We start from the raw sequence: 14,637 nt of genomic DNA, 5'->3' as shown, positions 1-14,637 counted from the left end.
CTCTCTCTCTCTCTGGCTCTTGCTGGCTGTTGTGTTCTGCTTGTCTTGTTCTGCCTGTCTCTGGAAGGAAGAGCAGCTTCCAGCGAACAACAAGGCGAGGGGGCAACAGGGAAGGTCAGCAGCTCTAGAAGCAGGCCGACACACAAGAAGAAACCAGAGCAACAGCCCCAGTGACCATCAGACACCTCACGGCAACAAGGGCCTTACGAAACAACCAACCGAATATTGCCACCAACCAACCGGGTAATACTGGGCCACGGCGACCAAAGAGAACCAACTTGGGAGAAAACCGAAGATCTGCAAAGTTTCCACTCTACAATCTATTTCTGACTTACCTCTGGGTGAATTACTGTCAAGGATTCGTTTGGTGAGCATTATCTCTGGCCCTTTAGAGTCCAACTTAGCGAGTACAGTGGGATTGGGAGGGGTGAGGTATCCCTCCGACTGTAATTTCCCTCGTGTGTACCGAAGTGTTCCCCATTTTATTAGAGTGTTAAGATTGTTGTGTTGTATTTTCTCTCTTGAATAAAGGTCAAAGTTTCTTGCACCAAAACCAGTTGTCTGCTGCACTTTGTCACAACCCCCAAATAAGTCCAAGGTCTAGAACCCAGGGAGTGGGAGCGATTCGGACCGCTCAGAAGTCAAAGGTGAAGCTGACACACACGACCCACCACCCCCTACACATAGGAACAGGAGTAGGCCATTCAGCCCCTCGTGCCTGCTTCGCCATTTGATAAGATCATGGCTGATATGTGATCTAACTCCATATACCCGCCTTTGGCCCATATCCCTTAATACCTTTGGTTGGCAAAAAGCTATCTATCTCAGATTTAAATTTAGCAATTGAGCTAGTATCAATTGCCGTTTGCGGAAGAGAGTTCCAAACTTCTACCACCCTTTGTGTGTAGAAATGTTTTCTAATCTCACTCCTGAAAGGTCTGGCTCTAATTTTTAGACTGTGCCCCCTACTCCTAGAATCCCCAACCAGCGGAAATAGTTTCTCTCTATCCACCCTATCCGTTTCCCTTAATATCTTTTAAACTTCAATCAGATCACCCCTTGACCTTCGAAACTCCAGAGAATACAACCCCAATTTGCATAATCTTTCCTCGTAACTTAACCCTTGAAGTCCGGGTATCATTCTAGTAAACCTACGCTGCACTCCCTCCAAGGCCAATATGTCCTTCCGAAGGTGCGGTGCCCAGAACTGCTCACAGTACTCCAGGTGCAGTCTAACCAGGGTTTTGTATAGCTGCAGCATAACTTCTGCCCCCTTGTACTCTAGTCCTCCAGATATAAAGGCCTTATTGATTATTTTCTGCTCCTGTTCATGACACTTCAATGATCTATGTACCTGAACCGTTAAGTCCCTTTGGACATCCACTGTTTTTAACTTTTTACCATTTAGAAAGTACCCTGTTCTATCCTTTTTTGATCCAAAGTGGATGACCTCACATTTGTCTACATTGAATTCCATTTGCCACAGTTTTGCCCATTCACCTAATCTATCAATATCGCTTCGTAATTTTATGTTTTCACCTATACTGCTTACAATGCCACCAATCTTTGTGTCATCGGAAAACTTAGATATGAGACTTTCTATGCCTTCATCTAAGTCGTTAATAAATATTGTGAATAATTGAGGTCCCAAGACAGATCCCTGCGGGACTCCACTAGTCACATCCTGCCAATGTGAGTACCTACCCATTATCCCTACTCTCTGTCGCCTTTCGCTCAGCCAACTTCCTAACCAAGTCTGTACTTTTTCCTCGATTCCATGGGCTTCTATCTTAGCTAACAGTCTCTTATGTGGGACCTTATCAAATGCCTTCTGGAAGTCCATATAAATAACATCCATTGACATTCCCCTGTCCACTACTTTAGTCACCTCTTCAAAAAATTCAGTCAGGTTTGTCAGGCACGACCTACCTTTCACAAATCCATGCTGGCTCTCTCTGATTAACTGAAAATTCTCGAGGTGTTCAGTCACCCTATCCTTAATTATAGACTCCAGCAATTTCCCCACAACAGATGTTAGGCTAACTGGTCTATAATTCCCTGGTTTCCCTCTCTCTCCTTTCTTAAAAAGCGGAGTGACATGTGCAATTTTGTACTAAAATGCAACATGTACTAAAATGTACAACCTCACATTTATCTATATTGAAATTCATTTACCAATTACACGCCCATTCTGCAAGTTTATTAATGTCTTCCTGTATTTTGTCCTCCGTATTAACTATATCCCCAACTTGGTGTCGACTGCAAATTTTGAAATTGTAATTCCAATTCCCGAGTCCAAATTGTTTACATAAATGGTTGAAAGATAAATATTGGCCAGGACACAGCGGAGAATGTCCCTGCTCTTCTTTGAAAAATGGTGCAATGGGATCTTATACGTCCACCTGAGAGAGCAGACAGGGCCTCGGTTTATCGTCTCCTCCAAAAGACGGCACCTCCGACAGTGCAGCACTCCCTCAGTACTGCACTGGAGTGTCAGCCTAGATTATGGACTCAAGTCTCTGGAGTGGAACTTAAAGCCACAACTTTCTGACTCATCAGGCCAGAACTTTAAAGCTGATGGATCATTTGTTAAAAGAATAAGAGGATTCGCCTTCCTTCAGGACACGATGAACACGAGTAAATTTCCAAGGAGAGGGGAAGGTGGACTAAGAGGAGGGGAAATTGTGAAAGGACCATAGGACAAGGGTAAGTTTGGGGACACAGATTCTGAACACCAGCAGGTGTGAAGGTGCCAGCCAGTGACATCACTCTTGCCTCTGAGTGAGAAGGTTGTGGGTTCACGTCCTGCTCCAGGGACTTGAGTACAAAATCTCGGCTGGCAGTACTGAGGCTGGAGAATGTACTGGAATTGATGACTAAAGCAGGAACCATGCCAATAATTTAAGAATTGGTTCGATAGGTGGTTGAAGGAAAGGGGAACATGCTAAAGAGAATAGAGTGAACGCATGGGATTTGGACTACTGCTCTTGTGGAGGATAAACACCAACATGGACTAGTTGGGCTGAATGGCCTGTCTCTATGTAACGCAACAGCAGAGAAAGGAGTAAAATCCTTGAAGGATTGCATCATTATTCAAGTTTGGAGGGGGAGTCCTGAATAAATGTCTTGAGTTTAAACATGTTACACAAATGGGAACTCTTCGGTAGGGTTAAGAACTATAGCGGAGATATTGGGTAAAGAAGGGAAAAATACAAATTAGTCCAATTTTTTTCCCTCAAATTTTATAACATTTGATCCACAAACCTATCCCCTGAACTGATAGGGGAGTCAGCTCATTCAATATTTGTTGCTTGCTAATACTGTTGGTGTGGCCTCAACGAAACCGTTTCTGTGGCTGCATAAAAGATGTTTTTTTTTTATAATCATACCCCAGCGATCCTCTGAGCCTAAGTGTGTGTTGAGAGAGCGAAAGAGAGAGAGAGAGCGAGAGAGCGAACCTGTATATTTATAAAGAAAGATAACAAAACAGCTGCAAAAAAAAAACACAACGCCCAAAACCTGTGTGAAAATGACTGGTTTCAAAGGGCAATGGGGACGTTCCATCCCCCCCTCCTTCCTGTGAGTGTGTATGGCATCAGCACGTTGGCCGGACTGACATCGGACTGCTGAATTCACCCAGTGTCCTCCTGGCTAACCATCCCCTCCTTTAACCCAACTCCGCCAAAAGCAGGTTCACCGACTATTCGTCCCATTGTTATTTGTGGGATTAAGATGTGTTTTAGTTACCGTGGGCCTCTCCTGGGATTTTTCACCAACACCATTTGCACATTCTTTTTGTTCTTTCAATGTCTCTCCGTTAAAAAAAAAAAGAACTTGCATTTATATATGGCTTTCACGGCCTCACGCACCCCGAACGCTTTACAGCCAATGAAGTACTTCTGAACTGTAGTCACTGTTGTAATGTAGGAAATGCGGCAGCCAATTTGCGCACAGCAAGCTCCCACAAACAGCAATGAGATAATGATCAGACAGTCTGTTCTTTTAGTAATGATGGTTGAGGGATAAATATTGGCCCCAGGACACCGGGGAGAACTCCCCTGCTCTTCTTCAAAATAGTGCCCATGGGATCTTTTACGTCCACCTGAGGGGGCAGACGGGACCTCGGTTTAACATCTCATCCGAAAGACGGCACCTCCGGTAATGCAGCACTCCCTCAGTACCGCACTGAAGTGTCAGCCTGGATTTTGTGCTCATGTCCCTGGAGTGGGATTTGAACCCACAAGGTTGTGATTCAGAGACGAGTGACCCTTTATATCATCTTACAGTTTTCTGTTAAGCAGTTTGCAGGTCGTTCGACTTGCTCTGTGGTTTCTCTCCTTCTACCCCTCCTCTTTTCACTCTATTTTTATTCCATCCTTATGTCTATTTATCTTTCAACCGTCAGTTCTCATGGAGGCTTACACACCCGAAATGTCAATAAGTTGAGCAGTTGTGTATTTACAGCATTTTCTGTTGCCTAATGGCCGAGAGGGTAAATCCGTTGTGAAGAGCCAGAATGACGGGTTATCTGTGCTGAGTTAGCTTGGGCACCAGTAGATAGCCCCAGACTTTGAAGCTGGCAGGACAAGTTGATAAAGCTTTTAAAAAAGCCTACAGGATCCTTGGCTTTATAAATAGAGGCATAGAGTACAAAAGCAAAGTTATGCTAAACTTTTATAAAATGCTGATTAGGCCTCAGCTGGAGTGTTGTGTCCAATTCTGGGCACCGCACTTTAGGAAGGATGTCAAGGCCTTGGAGAGGGTGCAGAGGGAGGAGGTGATTGTTCTACTTGGAGCAGAGAAGGTTAAGGGGAGATTTAAAAGAAGTGTTCAAAAGTATGAGTAGATAGGGAGAAACTGTTTCCACTGGCAGGAGGGTCGGTAACCAGAGGACACAGATTTAAGGTAATTGGCAAAATAACCAGTGGGGAGATGAAGAGGCATTTTTTTTACGCAGCGAGTTATGATCTGGAATGCGCTGCCTGAAAGGTGGAAGCAGATTCAATAGTAACTTTCAAAAGAGAATTGGAGAAATACTTAATAATGAAGGTACTTCACATTCAAGATTAGTTTTCATTCCACAATGACCTTGTTCCTTCCCCCCCTATTTATTTATTATTTCCACCCACTCTGCCAATATCTCCTATATCCAGTCACAGGGGCCGAGCCGAGGGTAACTCACCAACTTAATTTTCCTTTCCTTTGCTGTGAGTGGAGAGGTTCACAATCCTCCATTCAATTGCTTACGGCCTTCGCTTCCCAACGTTACAGAAAGCCTGGGGGCAGAGGGAGGGAAAGTGGGAAGTCACCACGTGAGGGACTAGGGCCATGAATCTGTGGCCCACGGCTCCGTGACACATTGCTTTGTTACACTAATGCAGACACTTGTGTTAAAATCCTACAATAACTCCGCAGTGGCTGCGTTCCAGCACCAAGCTTCATTGGACTGTTCAACTCAACTAGTTAGTCACTGTCAGCCGTGGCTCAGTGGGTCGCACCCTCGCCTCTGAGTCAGAAGGTCTTAGGTTCAAGTCCCACTCCAGAGACTTGAGCACAAAATCCAGGCTGACGCTCCCTGCGCAGTAGTGAGGGAGTGCTGCACTGTCGGAGGTGCCGTCTTTCGGATGAGACGTTAAACTGAGTCTCCGTCTGCCCTCTCAGGTGGATGTAAAAGATTTCATGGCACTGTTTCAAAGAGCAGAGGAGTTCCCCCCAGTGTCCTGGCCAATATTTATCCCTCAACTGACATCACCAAAACAGATTATCTGGTCATTATCACATTGCTGTTTGTGGGACCTCGCTGTGCACAAAATGGCTTCCATATTTCCTACATTACAACAGTGACTACACTTCAAAAGTGCTTTGGGGTGTCCAGAGGTCGTGATAAATGCAAGTCTTTCGTTAATTGTTAGCAAATTTTCCATTTGCTGCAATCAATATAGAATGAGAGATGCTGCCCTCTGGTGGTGTGTTGGCCTTGTGTTATTGTTTCTTTATCGGAGAATAACATAACTTGATTTAATATGGTTTTAAACATCTTCACATTCAACAGATCACTGCCACCTTACAACCTTCATCTTGCAGACTGACAACTCCAATCTAGATTTAACTAATTGCTTCTTGGTTGAAATATCAAAACTTAAAGGGAATATCTCTAAATTCTCATACTTAACCCAATGTATCATATCTTCCTTCCAAACAAATAAACATTTTTTGACAGCACCCTCTTTTTAATTTCTACATATTAGTAATCCTGTAATATAATACACCGTCATTGTTATAGTCTCTTTATTTAGTGAAACTAATAATGAAACTAATAGCTGCATCTAAACACTTTTTAACATGTCTCTGTATAGATTTACTTGGAGCATAGGTCAGAGAATCAGCACCAACGACCTAATCTTCACCCTGTGCTCCCTTCAAACATGACAACTTGTGATTATGTCATGCCTTTAAACGTCCCACGGTGCTTTACAGAAGCGATTATCAAACAAAATTTGTCACCAAGCCATATAAAGAGATAAGAGCTCAGCTGATAGGTGACAAGTGGAGGTTTAGGGAAGGGAATTCCAGAGCTTAGGGCCCAGGCAGCTAACGGAACGACCGCCAATGGTAGAGCGATGAAAATCAGGGATGCGCAAGAGGCCAGAATAGGAGGAGCACTGCTTCTGCCTCTCCCTCCCTCTCTGTGCGTCCGCCTCTCTCCCTCCCTCTCTGCTCGTCCGCCTCTCTCCCTCCCTCTCTGCTCGTCCGCCTCTCTCCCTCCCTCTCTGCTCGTCCGCCTCTCTCCCTCCCTCTCTGCACGTCCGCCTCTCTCCCTCCCTCTCTGCTCGTCCGCCTCTCTCCCTCCCTCTGCTCGTCCGCCTCTCTCCCTCCCTCTCTGCTCGTCCGCCTCTCTCCCTCCCTCTGCTCGTCCGCCTCTCTCCCTCCCTCTCTGCGCATCCGCCTCTCTCCCTCCCTCTCTGCACGTCCGCCTCTCTCCCTCCCTCTGCTCGTCGCCTCTCTCCCTCCCTCTCTGCTCGTCCGCCTCTCTCCCTCCCTCTCTGCGCGTCTGCCTCTCTCCCTCCCTCTCTGCGCGTCCGCCTCTCTCCTCAGTTAAATACTCTTTCAAAAGCCGTTGTCCTGGTGCATACATGTAATGAGCCAGGGTTCCTGCTCGATTGCTATCCAATGGGCACTGATAAAGTGTGTGTGCGCATGTGTCTCTGTCTGTGTTTTCTGCCTGCTTCTTTGTGTCTGTCTGTCTGTCGCTCTCTCTGCTTCTTTGTGTCTGTCTGTCGCTCTCTCTGCTTCTTTGTGTCTGTCAGTCGCTCTCTCTGCTTCTGCCTGTGTCTCCCTCTCTCTGCTTCTGCCTGTGTCCTCCATTAAATACTGTTTCAAAAGCCATTGTCCTGGTGCACACACAAAGAATGGCCAGAGTAGTAGAGGGAATGGTGCTTCCAGCAAAAGTCTGTACTTTTAGCAAAAGTAAATTGGCAAAAGGGAAAAAAAGGTCACCTAGGATCCCAGTGTAAACGCACCAGAGCCAAACGCCAAATAATGAGACCAACTCAAAACTGTATTCATATTTTATTTCTATCTGGACTGTAATCTTCATATAAAATACACTTCATTGTTATTAAAACATCTTAATATGCTATAGTTCTGTAGAAAGTCAAGACACGATTGGGCTGTGTTTGCCAGATGCTAGTTTCATGCAGAGGACAGTGCAGGAATGCTGCAGATAAACATTTATACACGGTCTGGCAGCTCAGCGCTAAGCCATAATGTGCGGAATCTCATTGTATGGAGCTAGAACGGGCAATTCAAGAACGTCCCATTGCCCAAAACCCTAAGCCTGTCATTCTTTCCTCAATAACCTATTGTCGAGGGCCGCATTCAGCTATTCCTCCACACAGTGATTTCAAATGTGCCAACCCAGTGCAGTAGCTCAGGCCAACGCTGGAGACTTTCCCATTGGAAAGCCAAGAGTCCCACTGCAACTGCAGGTCCTATACTCTCAATAGGGGCCTTTCGCTTCCTGGTGCTTCGCGATGCTGGGAGAGCTCCGGCTGGGATAGTCCCCTTTTGCTTTGCTTCAGACAGCAAAAAAGGAGAGGGAAGCAGCTTGGAATCCCATTCCCCGACGAAATGGGACAGCTGAGCTGGCTACACATGGAACCAGAGGCACATGGAAGAATTGGGTCCTACCAATGGCCACCGGTGGAAGGGATCCTGGGTTTCAAGTGGACTCCAGACTACCTGAGGCTGGGAGTCTGCCTCTTCCCACTGCCCCCCCCGCCCCCCCCTCTCTAATTCTGGCTCCACCCAATGGATTTAACAAAGCTGCATACAGTTACTTGATTTCAAATCATAAAAATCAAAACAGTTTCGACTAAACAGCCAGGAACATTCTTTACAACAAATAAAACCTCAACAGTAACATGGATGAGCGAGAGACTTGATTTTTGCACTCCCCGAGGGAGGGCCCAAACTGCACGACCTATTAAGAGGAACGAAAAAGGTAGCTGCAGTGCTAACATTCTGCCACCAGGTGTCAGCAATGCTCGTCCTTATTTTCCCCCAGAGCATTTTTTTGGCCGGGAATTTCGCTCAAAGCCGCTCCACTGACCCAACATCGGCGGAAAACGGGAGCAGCTCCCAGGAAATTCCCGGTCCTTTTTTTCTCGTGGGATTTATCACTCTTGCTCGTCTGGCCAAGGTCACCATCTCGTGCCGAGTCCAGAAACTGGGGCAGAGGTTGGGAGCCATAGATTGAGATCCAATATCAGCAGCAAAGCAAACAAAAATAAAAACTTAATATTTCCATATCACGAGACACAGAAGTGGGTTGAAAAAAAATGATTTTTTTTTTAAAAAAAAGCAGTTTTACAAACTGATTTTCATTTAATAGATGTCAAAAATGGAGTGATTATTCCAGAACTAAAGTTGTGATGACTGTAAATTCTACCTTTTTTTCTGTTTTAGGAAACTCTTCCAGAACCACAAAGTAACAGTTTTCCCAAAAATTATACTGGATGGAGATCAAGTCTTTCACGTCCAATGAAGTTCAGACGCTTTTCCCCGGCCTCGTCTCATCAGGTCACAACTATCATCACCATCGTCGTCACCAACCCCCAACCGTACGCCTAGTGGCCAGCCACCAGGACGAGTGGGAGTCCGTCCCAGGCACAGCTCCCCCCCCGCCCTCTGGTGGGAGGTGTTTCTCCCTCTGCTTGGTCTTAACAGAAAGGAAAGGCTCAACATTACCAGAAGGGGCCTAGCATTAGGGGTGCCAACACTTCCAGAATTGCCCTGGAGTCTCCCAGGATTTAAAAATAAATTTCCAGGACACTGCTGCGAGCAAACCACGGGAGAAAAATCAATGGGGGCAATTAAAAAAAAAAATTGTGCATTTGGGGAAAAAAAATGTTGTTCATTAGTTCTAAAAAATATTGGTCATGGGTTGGGGGGGAGGGCGGGTAGGCTGTTTGATTGACAGTCAAGAATCATCCAATAGGATAACAAAGAGTCTATTCGCTTTCTGATTGGCCATGAGGAAGGCAGGGCATCGCAAGGATGGACATTTTGGGCGACCAATGGCGGGGCGGGTTGGAGGCAGGAGGTCATGTGATGAAGCCTCCAGGAATACGTCCAACCAGAGTTGGCGACCCGACCTAGGAAAAGATAGGCCCAGCCCAATAGGTCACTCCCTCCAGCCGATGTTTCCGTGGCCAGCAGTGCTAAGCTAATGGGTTTGTAACAGGCCGTCTGTGGTTCTGGAAAGCTTCGAACCACTCCTGGCCGAGCTCAGAAACTTACAAGCAGGGCTTCTTGAAATACGGTTCTCGATCCTGATTCAAGAAAAAAAAGAGGGACCGATAAGCAAGATCCACCTGTATTATATACACTGTAAACCTGGGCAGATACTCGTCATCTTTAAGAAAACATTTTTTCAGTTGCACAACATTTTAAAAATTGGTCCCAAACACTGTCACTGGTCAGTCAGGTGTCTGACTTACATGGAAACCCATTACTATTCTCAAGAGTTTTTAAAACCCAGGACAAGGTGAAACCCACACAGGGAGATTCAATCTTGCCCAATCTGGAGGGTCTGCTCAGAGTGACACATCCCACTTACTTAAGCCCTTGCTGAGAAAATGCGGTCCATAAGGAAATATACAGTAATTGTACATAATGTATACTTTATATACAGGGGACTGTGGCATTGGCAACAAGAAATGAACGCCGAAGAATTTTTCAGTTTTGTTAAAATGTGAAATTTTGTCCTCTTTTTTTTTTGCACATTGTTGGGCAACAGATCATTGTTCCAACCTGGTGTCTCCTGGGACTCGGCATCAAGCATTCCTGGGTCCAGGTAGAACATGAGTCAACTGCAGAACAAAGCTCCCTTTACCCCACCTGCAACAGCAGGATTTGACCTCCAACTCTGAAGGGGCTCCCTCTCTACTGCGCGGATATTTCCATTTGCCACAAGCGATCTAACCGAGAAGGCACCGGCAAGGCCGAGGACGGAGAAAACCAGCGTCCCAAAGAGAGATGGGTCCACCTGAGAGGACGCACTCACTGTCGTGCCTCCACTTGGAGGGGGCGCAAAGCAGATTCACCGGAATGATACCGGGGCTTAGAGGGTTAAATTACGAGGACAGGTTGCATAAACTTGGCTTGTATTCCCTTGAGTGTAGAAGATTGAGGGGTGATCTAAATCGAGGGGTTTAAAATGTTAAAAAGGATTTGATAAGGGTAGATACAAAGGAACTATTTCCTCTGATGGGCGAAATCAAGGGACAAGGGGACATCATCTTAAAATTAGAACATTCAGGATCAAAATATTTATCAAAGCAAAGGGTAGTGGAAATCCTGAATTTTCTCCCCCAAAAGGCTGTGGATGCTGGGAGTCAATTGGAATTTAAGGCCGAGATCGATAGATTTTTGTTAAGAAAGGGTATCAAGGGATTATGGAGCAAAGCCAGGAAAACAGAGCTGAGGTACAGATCAGGCACAATCTCATTGAATGGCGGAGCAGGCTCGAGGAGGTGAATGGCCTACTCCTGTTCCTATGTTCCACTAGGTATTCTCTTGAGCTGGAGACTAAGCCTGTTTGTTGGGCGCAGATCGGAGGAAGCTTTACTCTGCGTCTAACCCACGTTGCACCTGGGAATGCTTGATGCCAGCACTGGAGATACATGAAGTTGGAACAGTGTGCTGTTGTTCAGTGCTCTGGACAGATAACCAGGCTTTGGGACCTTCTACAAAGAAAGACTGGCCTACGAACTCAATGGTATCAATTTAGCGCAATTCACCATTACTTTAGCACTGAAAATATATGATGCAGATTAAGAAATCTTGAGCTCTGGGTTTAATAGCTCTGCATCTACTGGTCCAAGAGTTCGAGGGCAGTTGTTACACACAATTTATTTTATATTGCTACTTTTTTGTTTTATTTTTCCTCCTTCATTTTTTTGAAATTCCTACAGAAATTACCTGGTAACATCCCTGCGGTTGACAGGGGCAACCAGGCTCCCAAAGGCAACCGAAGTCTTGCTCTTCCACCCAAGGGATTAAAAAAAAAGACAGCACAGTCCCCTCTTTTATTGCTAGGGGGCTTGACTTGTGCTGCATCAGTCTCTCACCACCACCACCTCCGCCCCGACCCCTCGTTAAAAATAGGGGAACCTCTTAGCAGTTGGGAAGCACGACTGGGATCTTCCTTCCCCAACTCAGGAGCGTCAAGGCTTAGTGTTGGCCAACTAGCTCAGATCAGGAATACTGGGGCGGTGGCCCCTTTTAATCCCAGGAGGAGATCTTTACCAGATTATGCCTTGTAAACAATTCAACTCTTTCATTAACATTTTTACTTTGTGGGGAGGTGGGGGATTGCTGGGGACAGGAAAAGAGGGATTTGTGTACAGATTTACAGGATGCTAATTTTGAACATTCGTTGCACAAAATCATTCCGTCATCTCAACCAATGGTTGCCGAGGACACCACAAGTCCATCCATAAAGACGTTCCTTCCCTTAAAATTGGCACAAAAAAACTTTCCATTTATAAAAACGTCTTAAAAAAAAACTCATTGAAGAGATAAACCGATGTTAAGGTTTAATAAAAAATAGTAAAATATTTCTTTCACAAAGTCGATTTAAAAATGCTATTGTGCAAACAGAGACAACCAGCTCAAAAATTCACACACTCAAAAAGGCCTGCGGGTCGCAGAGTGGCTTCTCTCTGACCTCGTGGTCCCAACGAGCAGCCCTGCCAAGTGTTACTGATTCGGGGCTAAATATGGAGGGAGGACGAGCCAAGGCCCACGGCCCGAGGAACACTCAAGGAGGTTGGAAAGAGCGAGAGAGTAAACAGTGGATTAGACAACACCAAGTTTGGGCTGGGGGAGGGAAGGGAAGGGGAGGGAAGGGAAGGGGTGCCACAGCTGAGGCAGTGGGAAAGCAATGAGTTGGAACAGGAGGGGTGTGCGACAAGTTTTGATGCAGAGAAGAGGAAGAGCACGCAGTGCAGTGTACTTAAACTCTGAAGTGAAATTAATGGAGAAGGTGGTCCTCGGGAAGAGAATTAAAATCACCGTCCGGTTAACGGCTGGAACAGATCACATGATTATGACTGGCCAATGAGACTGCTCAAAATGGCAAATTAATTTATTTTTATATATACATACTATTGACCTCCCATTGCACGCAGAGTCAAGACCTGAGGGGGGGGATAATGTATCAGGGTGTGCAGATATAATTCAGCCCCAATTTTAAAGTTCATTTTGTCTTTGTTTTTATATTTCCATTATAAACCCCCCCATGTCCACATTTATAGTGGACATTGTCTATGTAAACTTGTCACTCTGCAGCACCTCTATTGGTGGAAGGGTGCAATTACAGCATGAAATGTTTACATAGGAATTTATAAATGGGAAAAGTTGATAGGAAATGCGTGAAGATTCTAAATTTTTGATATTATGTAAACATATGTTCTAGAGTAATTATCACAATCTTTTCCCTGGTGTTATTCCACCCTGTTGTTTTTTTCCTTTTCAGACTCTCCCTCTCCACTGTTTGCCAGTGTTCCTCATATCTTACCTGATCTGACTCTAAGTGTGTTTGCTGAGTGTGAACTGGGGAGTGGAACTGGGAGAAGCAGCTATTCCCAGCATCACCTGCAATAGGAAACTCATCTATTATGATTAAAAAGCTGACTGGGATCATGTCTCAGATATGAATACATCTCCCCCCTCCACCCAACTCTCGGTGCGAAAGTAGGATCCATTTAGGGAGTGGAGGGGGGGGGGAAAGAGAGCAAAAACCAGAGAAACACACAATGTGAAAGAGACACAAAGAATGAGCTAGAGACATGCACAGAGTGTGAGGGTGAGACAGAGACACATACATATCTGATTAGTATCGAGTAGATTCAAGTCCCCGTCCCTCCTGCCCTAGTTCTCTTTCCATACTCTACCAATGGGTTGGAAGGGGCCTGGGAGCAGAAATTTTATGTACAATGCCCTCTCTGGATAATGGGGTGCGCAGTCCTCTGCTCTGCACCATGTTGCTGGGAGGCAATTGTATACAAAATGGCTGCTCCCAGGCTGTACAAAAATGGCTGCTCCCAGGCGGCCAATGACCCAGTAGTTCTCCGGAAGACTGATCGATGCCAGACACAGCTTCATGTTTGACTATCCAACCCAACAGGCTACTCTTTGCTGTGAGCCTTGACAATGATTGTTGATCGGCTAGACAACTGTTTGTGGAGACGGTGGGGGGGAGAAAAGGGAGAGAAAAAAAGAGTAAGGACTGAGCCTCATCCTGACCCCAGTAAGAAGATGGGGGGGTCGGGGGGGACAAGATACACACAGTCCAGCAGGAGTGTTACTGGTAACGATCGTGATCTGGAACGGATTGATTTTTTTTTTCCCTCCCCCCCCCCGGCCCACCCGCTTCCCTACGGAGGGGGGAGGCGGCGCGGAGGGAGGGTTGAGTCTAACTATAGAACCCCTGCTTCTTTTCTGGCTGAGATCAGGTAACTCAACGCAGAGCAAAGCTCGAGCCTGGTCTTAGTGTCAATCCAGCCAGAATAGCGCCCCGCGGGGATCATGCGTTCAAGTGTTCTTCGGGGGAAAGTGTGGAGTGCAAAGGGAAGTCACGCAGAATTTTTGTGGATTAAAAGCTACCGGAGCAGACCCCCGAATGGGTCCCCGCTGTCAACGGAGACAAGGAATAGACGCACGCGACTCCGAAAGGGGAAGGGTTTAAGGCATTAGGTACGGGGACAGGCTTGGGCCGAAAGGGTCCCTCTCCCGTTCCTAAAGATTTCTTATCTGCATATCCTAGTGGTCCTGAACCCTGACACGATTGACTCATCGTCCGGACAGCGATCAGTGCTCCCGAGTTTAAATGCCAGCTAACTCGTTGCTGCTGCTAATCTTCAGGTTGATGGTCCCGGGTAGATCGTTGTCTTGCCGGTTGCCCTTGTCTCTCAGGTGAAGGGTGTGGTGCGGCTGGAGGTCAGTGGGGTCAGCGAGCACGGTCACTTGACCGAGGAACTGGTCGCTGAAGACGTTGCTGTTCCAGATCTGATCAAAAGACGGGGGGCGGGGGGGGGGAGGGAGAAAAAGTTTAAAATCTATTTCAAGACG

At 46.2% G+C, this 14,637-nt stretch overlaps 1 protein-coding gene across 3 annotated transcripts in view; it reads right to left on the bottom strand.

The window, feature by feature from the left end:
• Window positions 1-7,554: 7,554 nt before the first annotated feature.
• Window positions 7,555-14,637, bottom strand: part of capn5a (calpain 5a) — an 86,795-nt gene continuing 79,712 nt past the window's right edge. For all 3 annotated transcript variants that reach the window (XM_067985672.1, XM_067985671.1, XM_067985670.1), the window contains exon 13: window positions 7,555-14,574. In XM_067985672.1, coding sequence (XP_067841773.1) covers window positions 14,392-14,574 — 183 coding nt within the window. In that variant the 3' untranslated portion in view covers window positions 7,555-14,391. The remainder of the gene's footprint in view (window positions 14,575-14,637) is intronic.

Source organism: Heptranchias perlo, chromosome 6, assembly GCF_035084215.1.
Source record: "Heptranchias perlo isolate sHepPer1 chromosome 6, sHepPer1.hap1, whole genome shotgun sequence".
Lineage (NCBI taxonomy): Eukaryota > Metazoa > Chordata > Chondrichthyes > Hexanchiformes > Hexanchidae > Heptranchias > Heptranchias perlo.
Note: the sequence above shows the minus strand (reverse complement) of the source record. Positions and strands in the feature narration are given on the sequence as shown.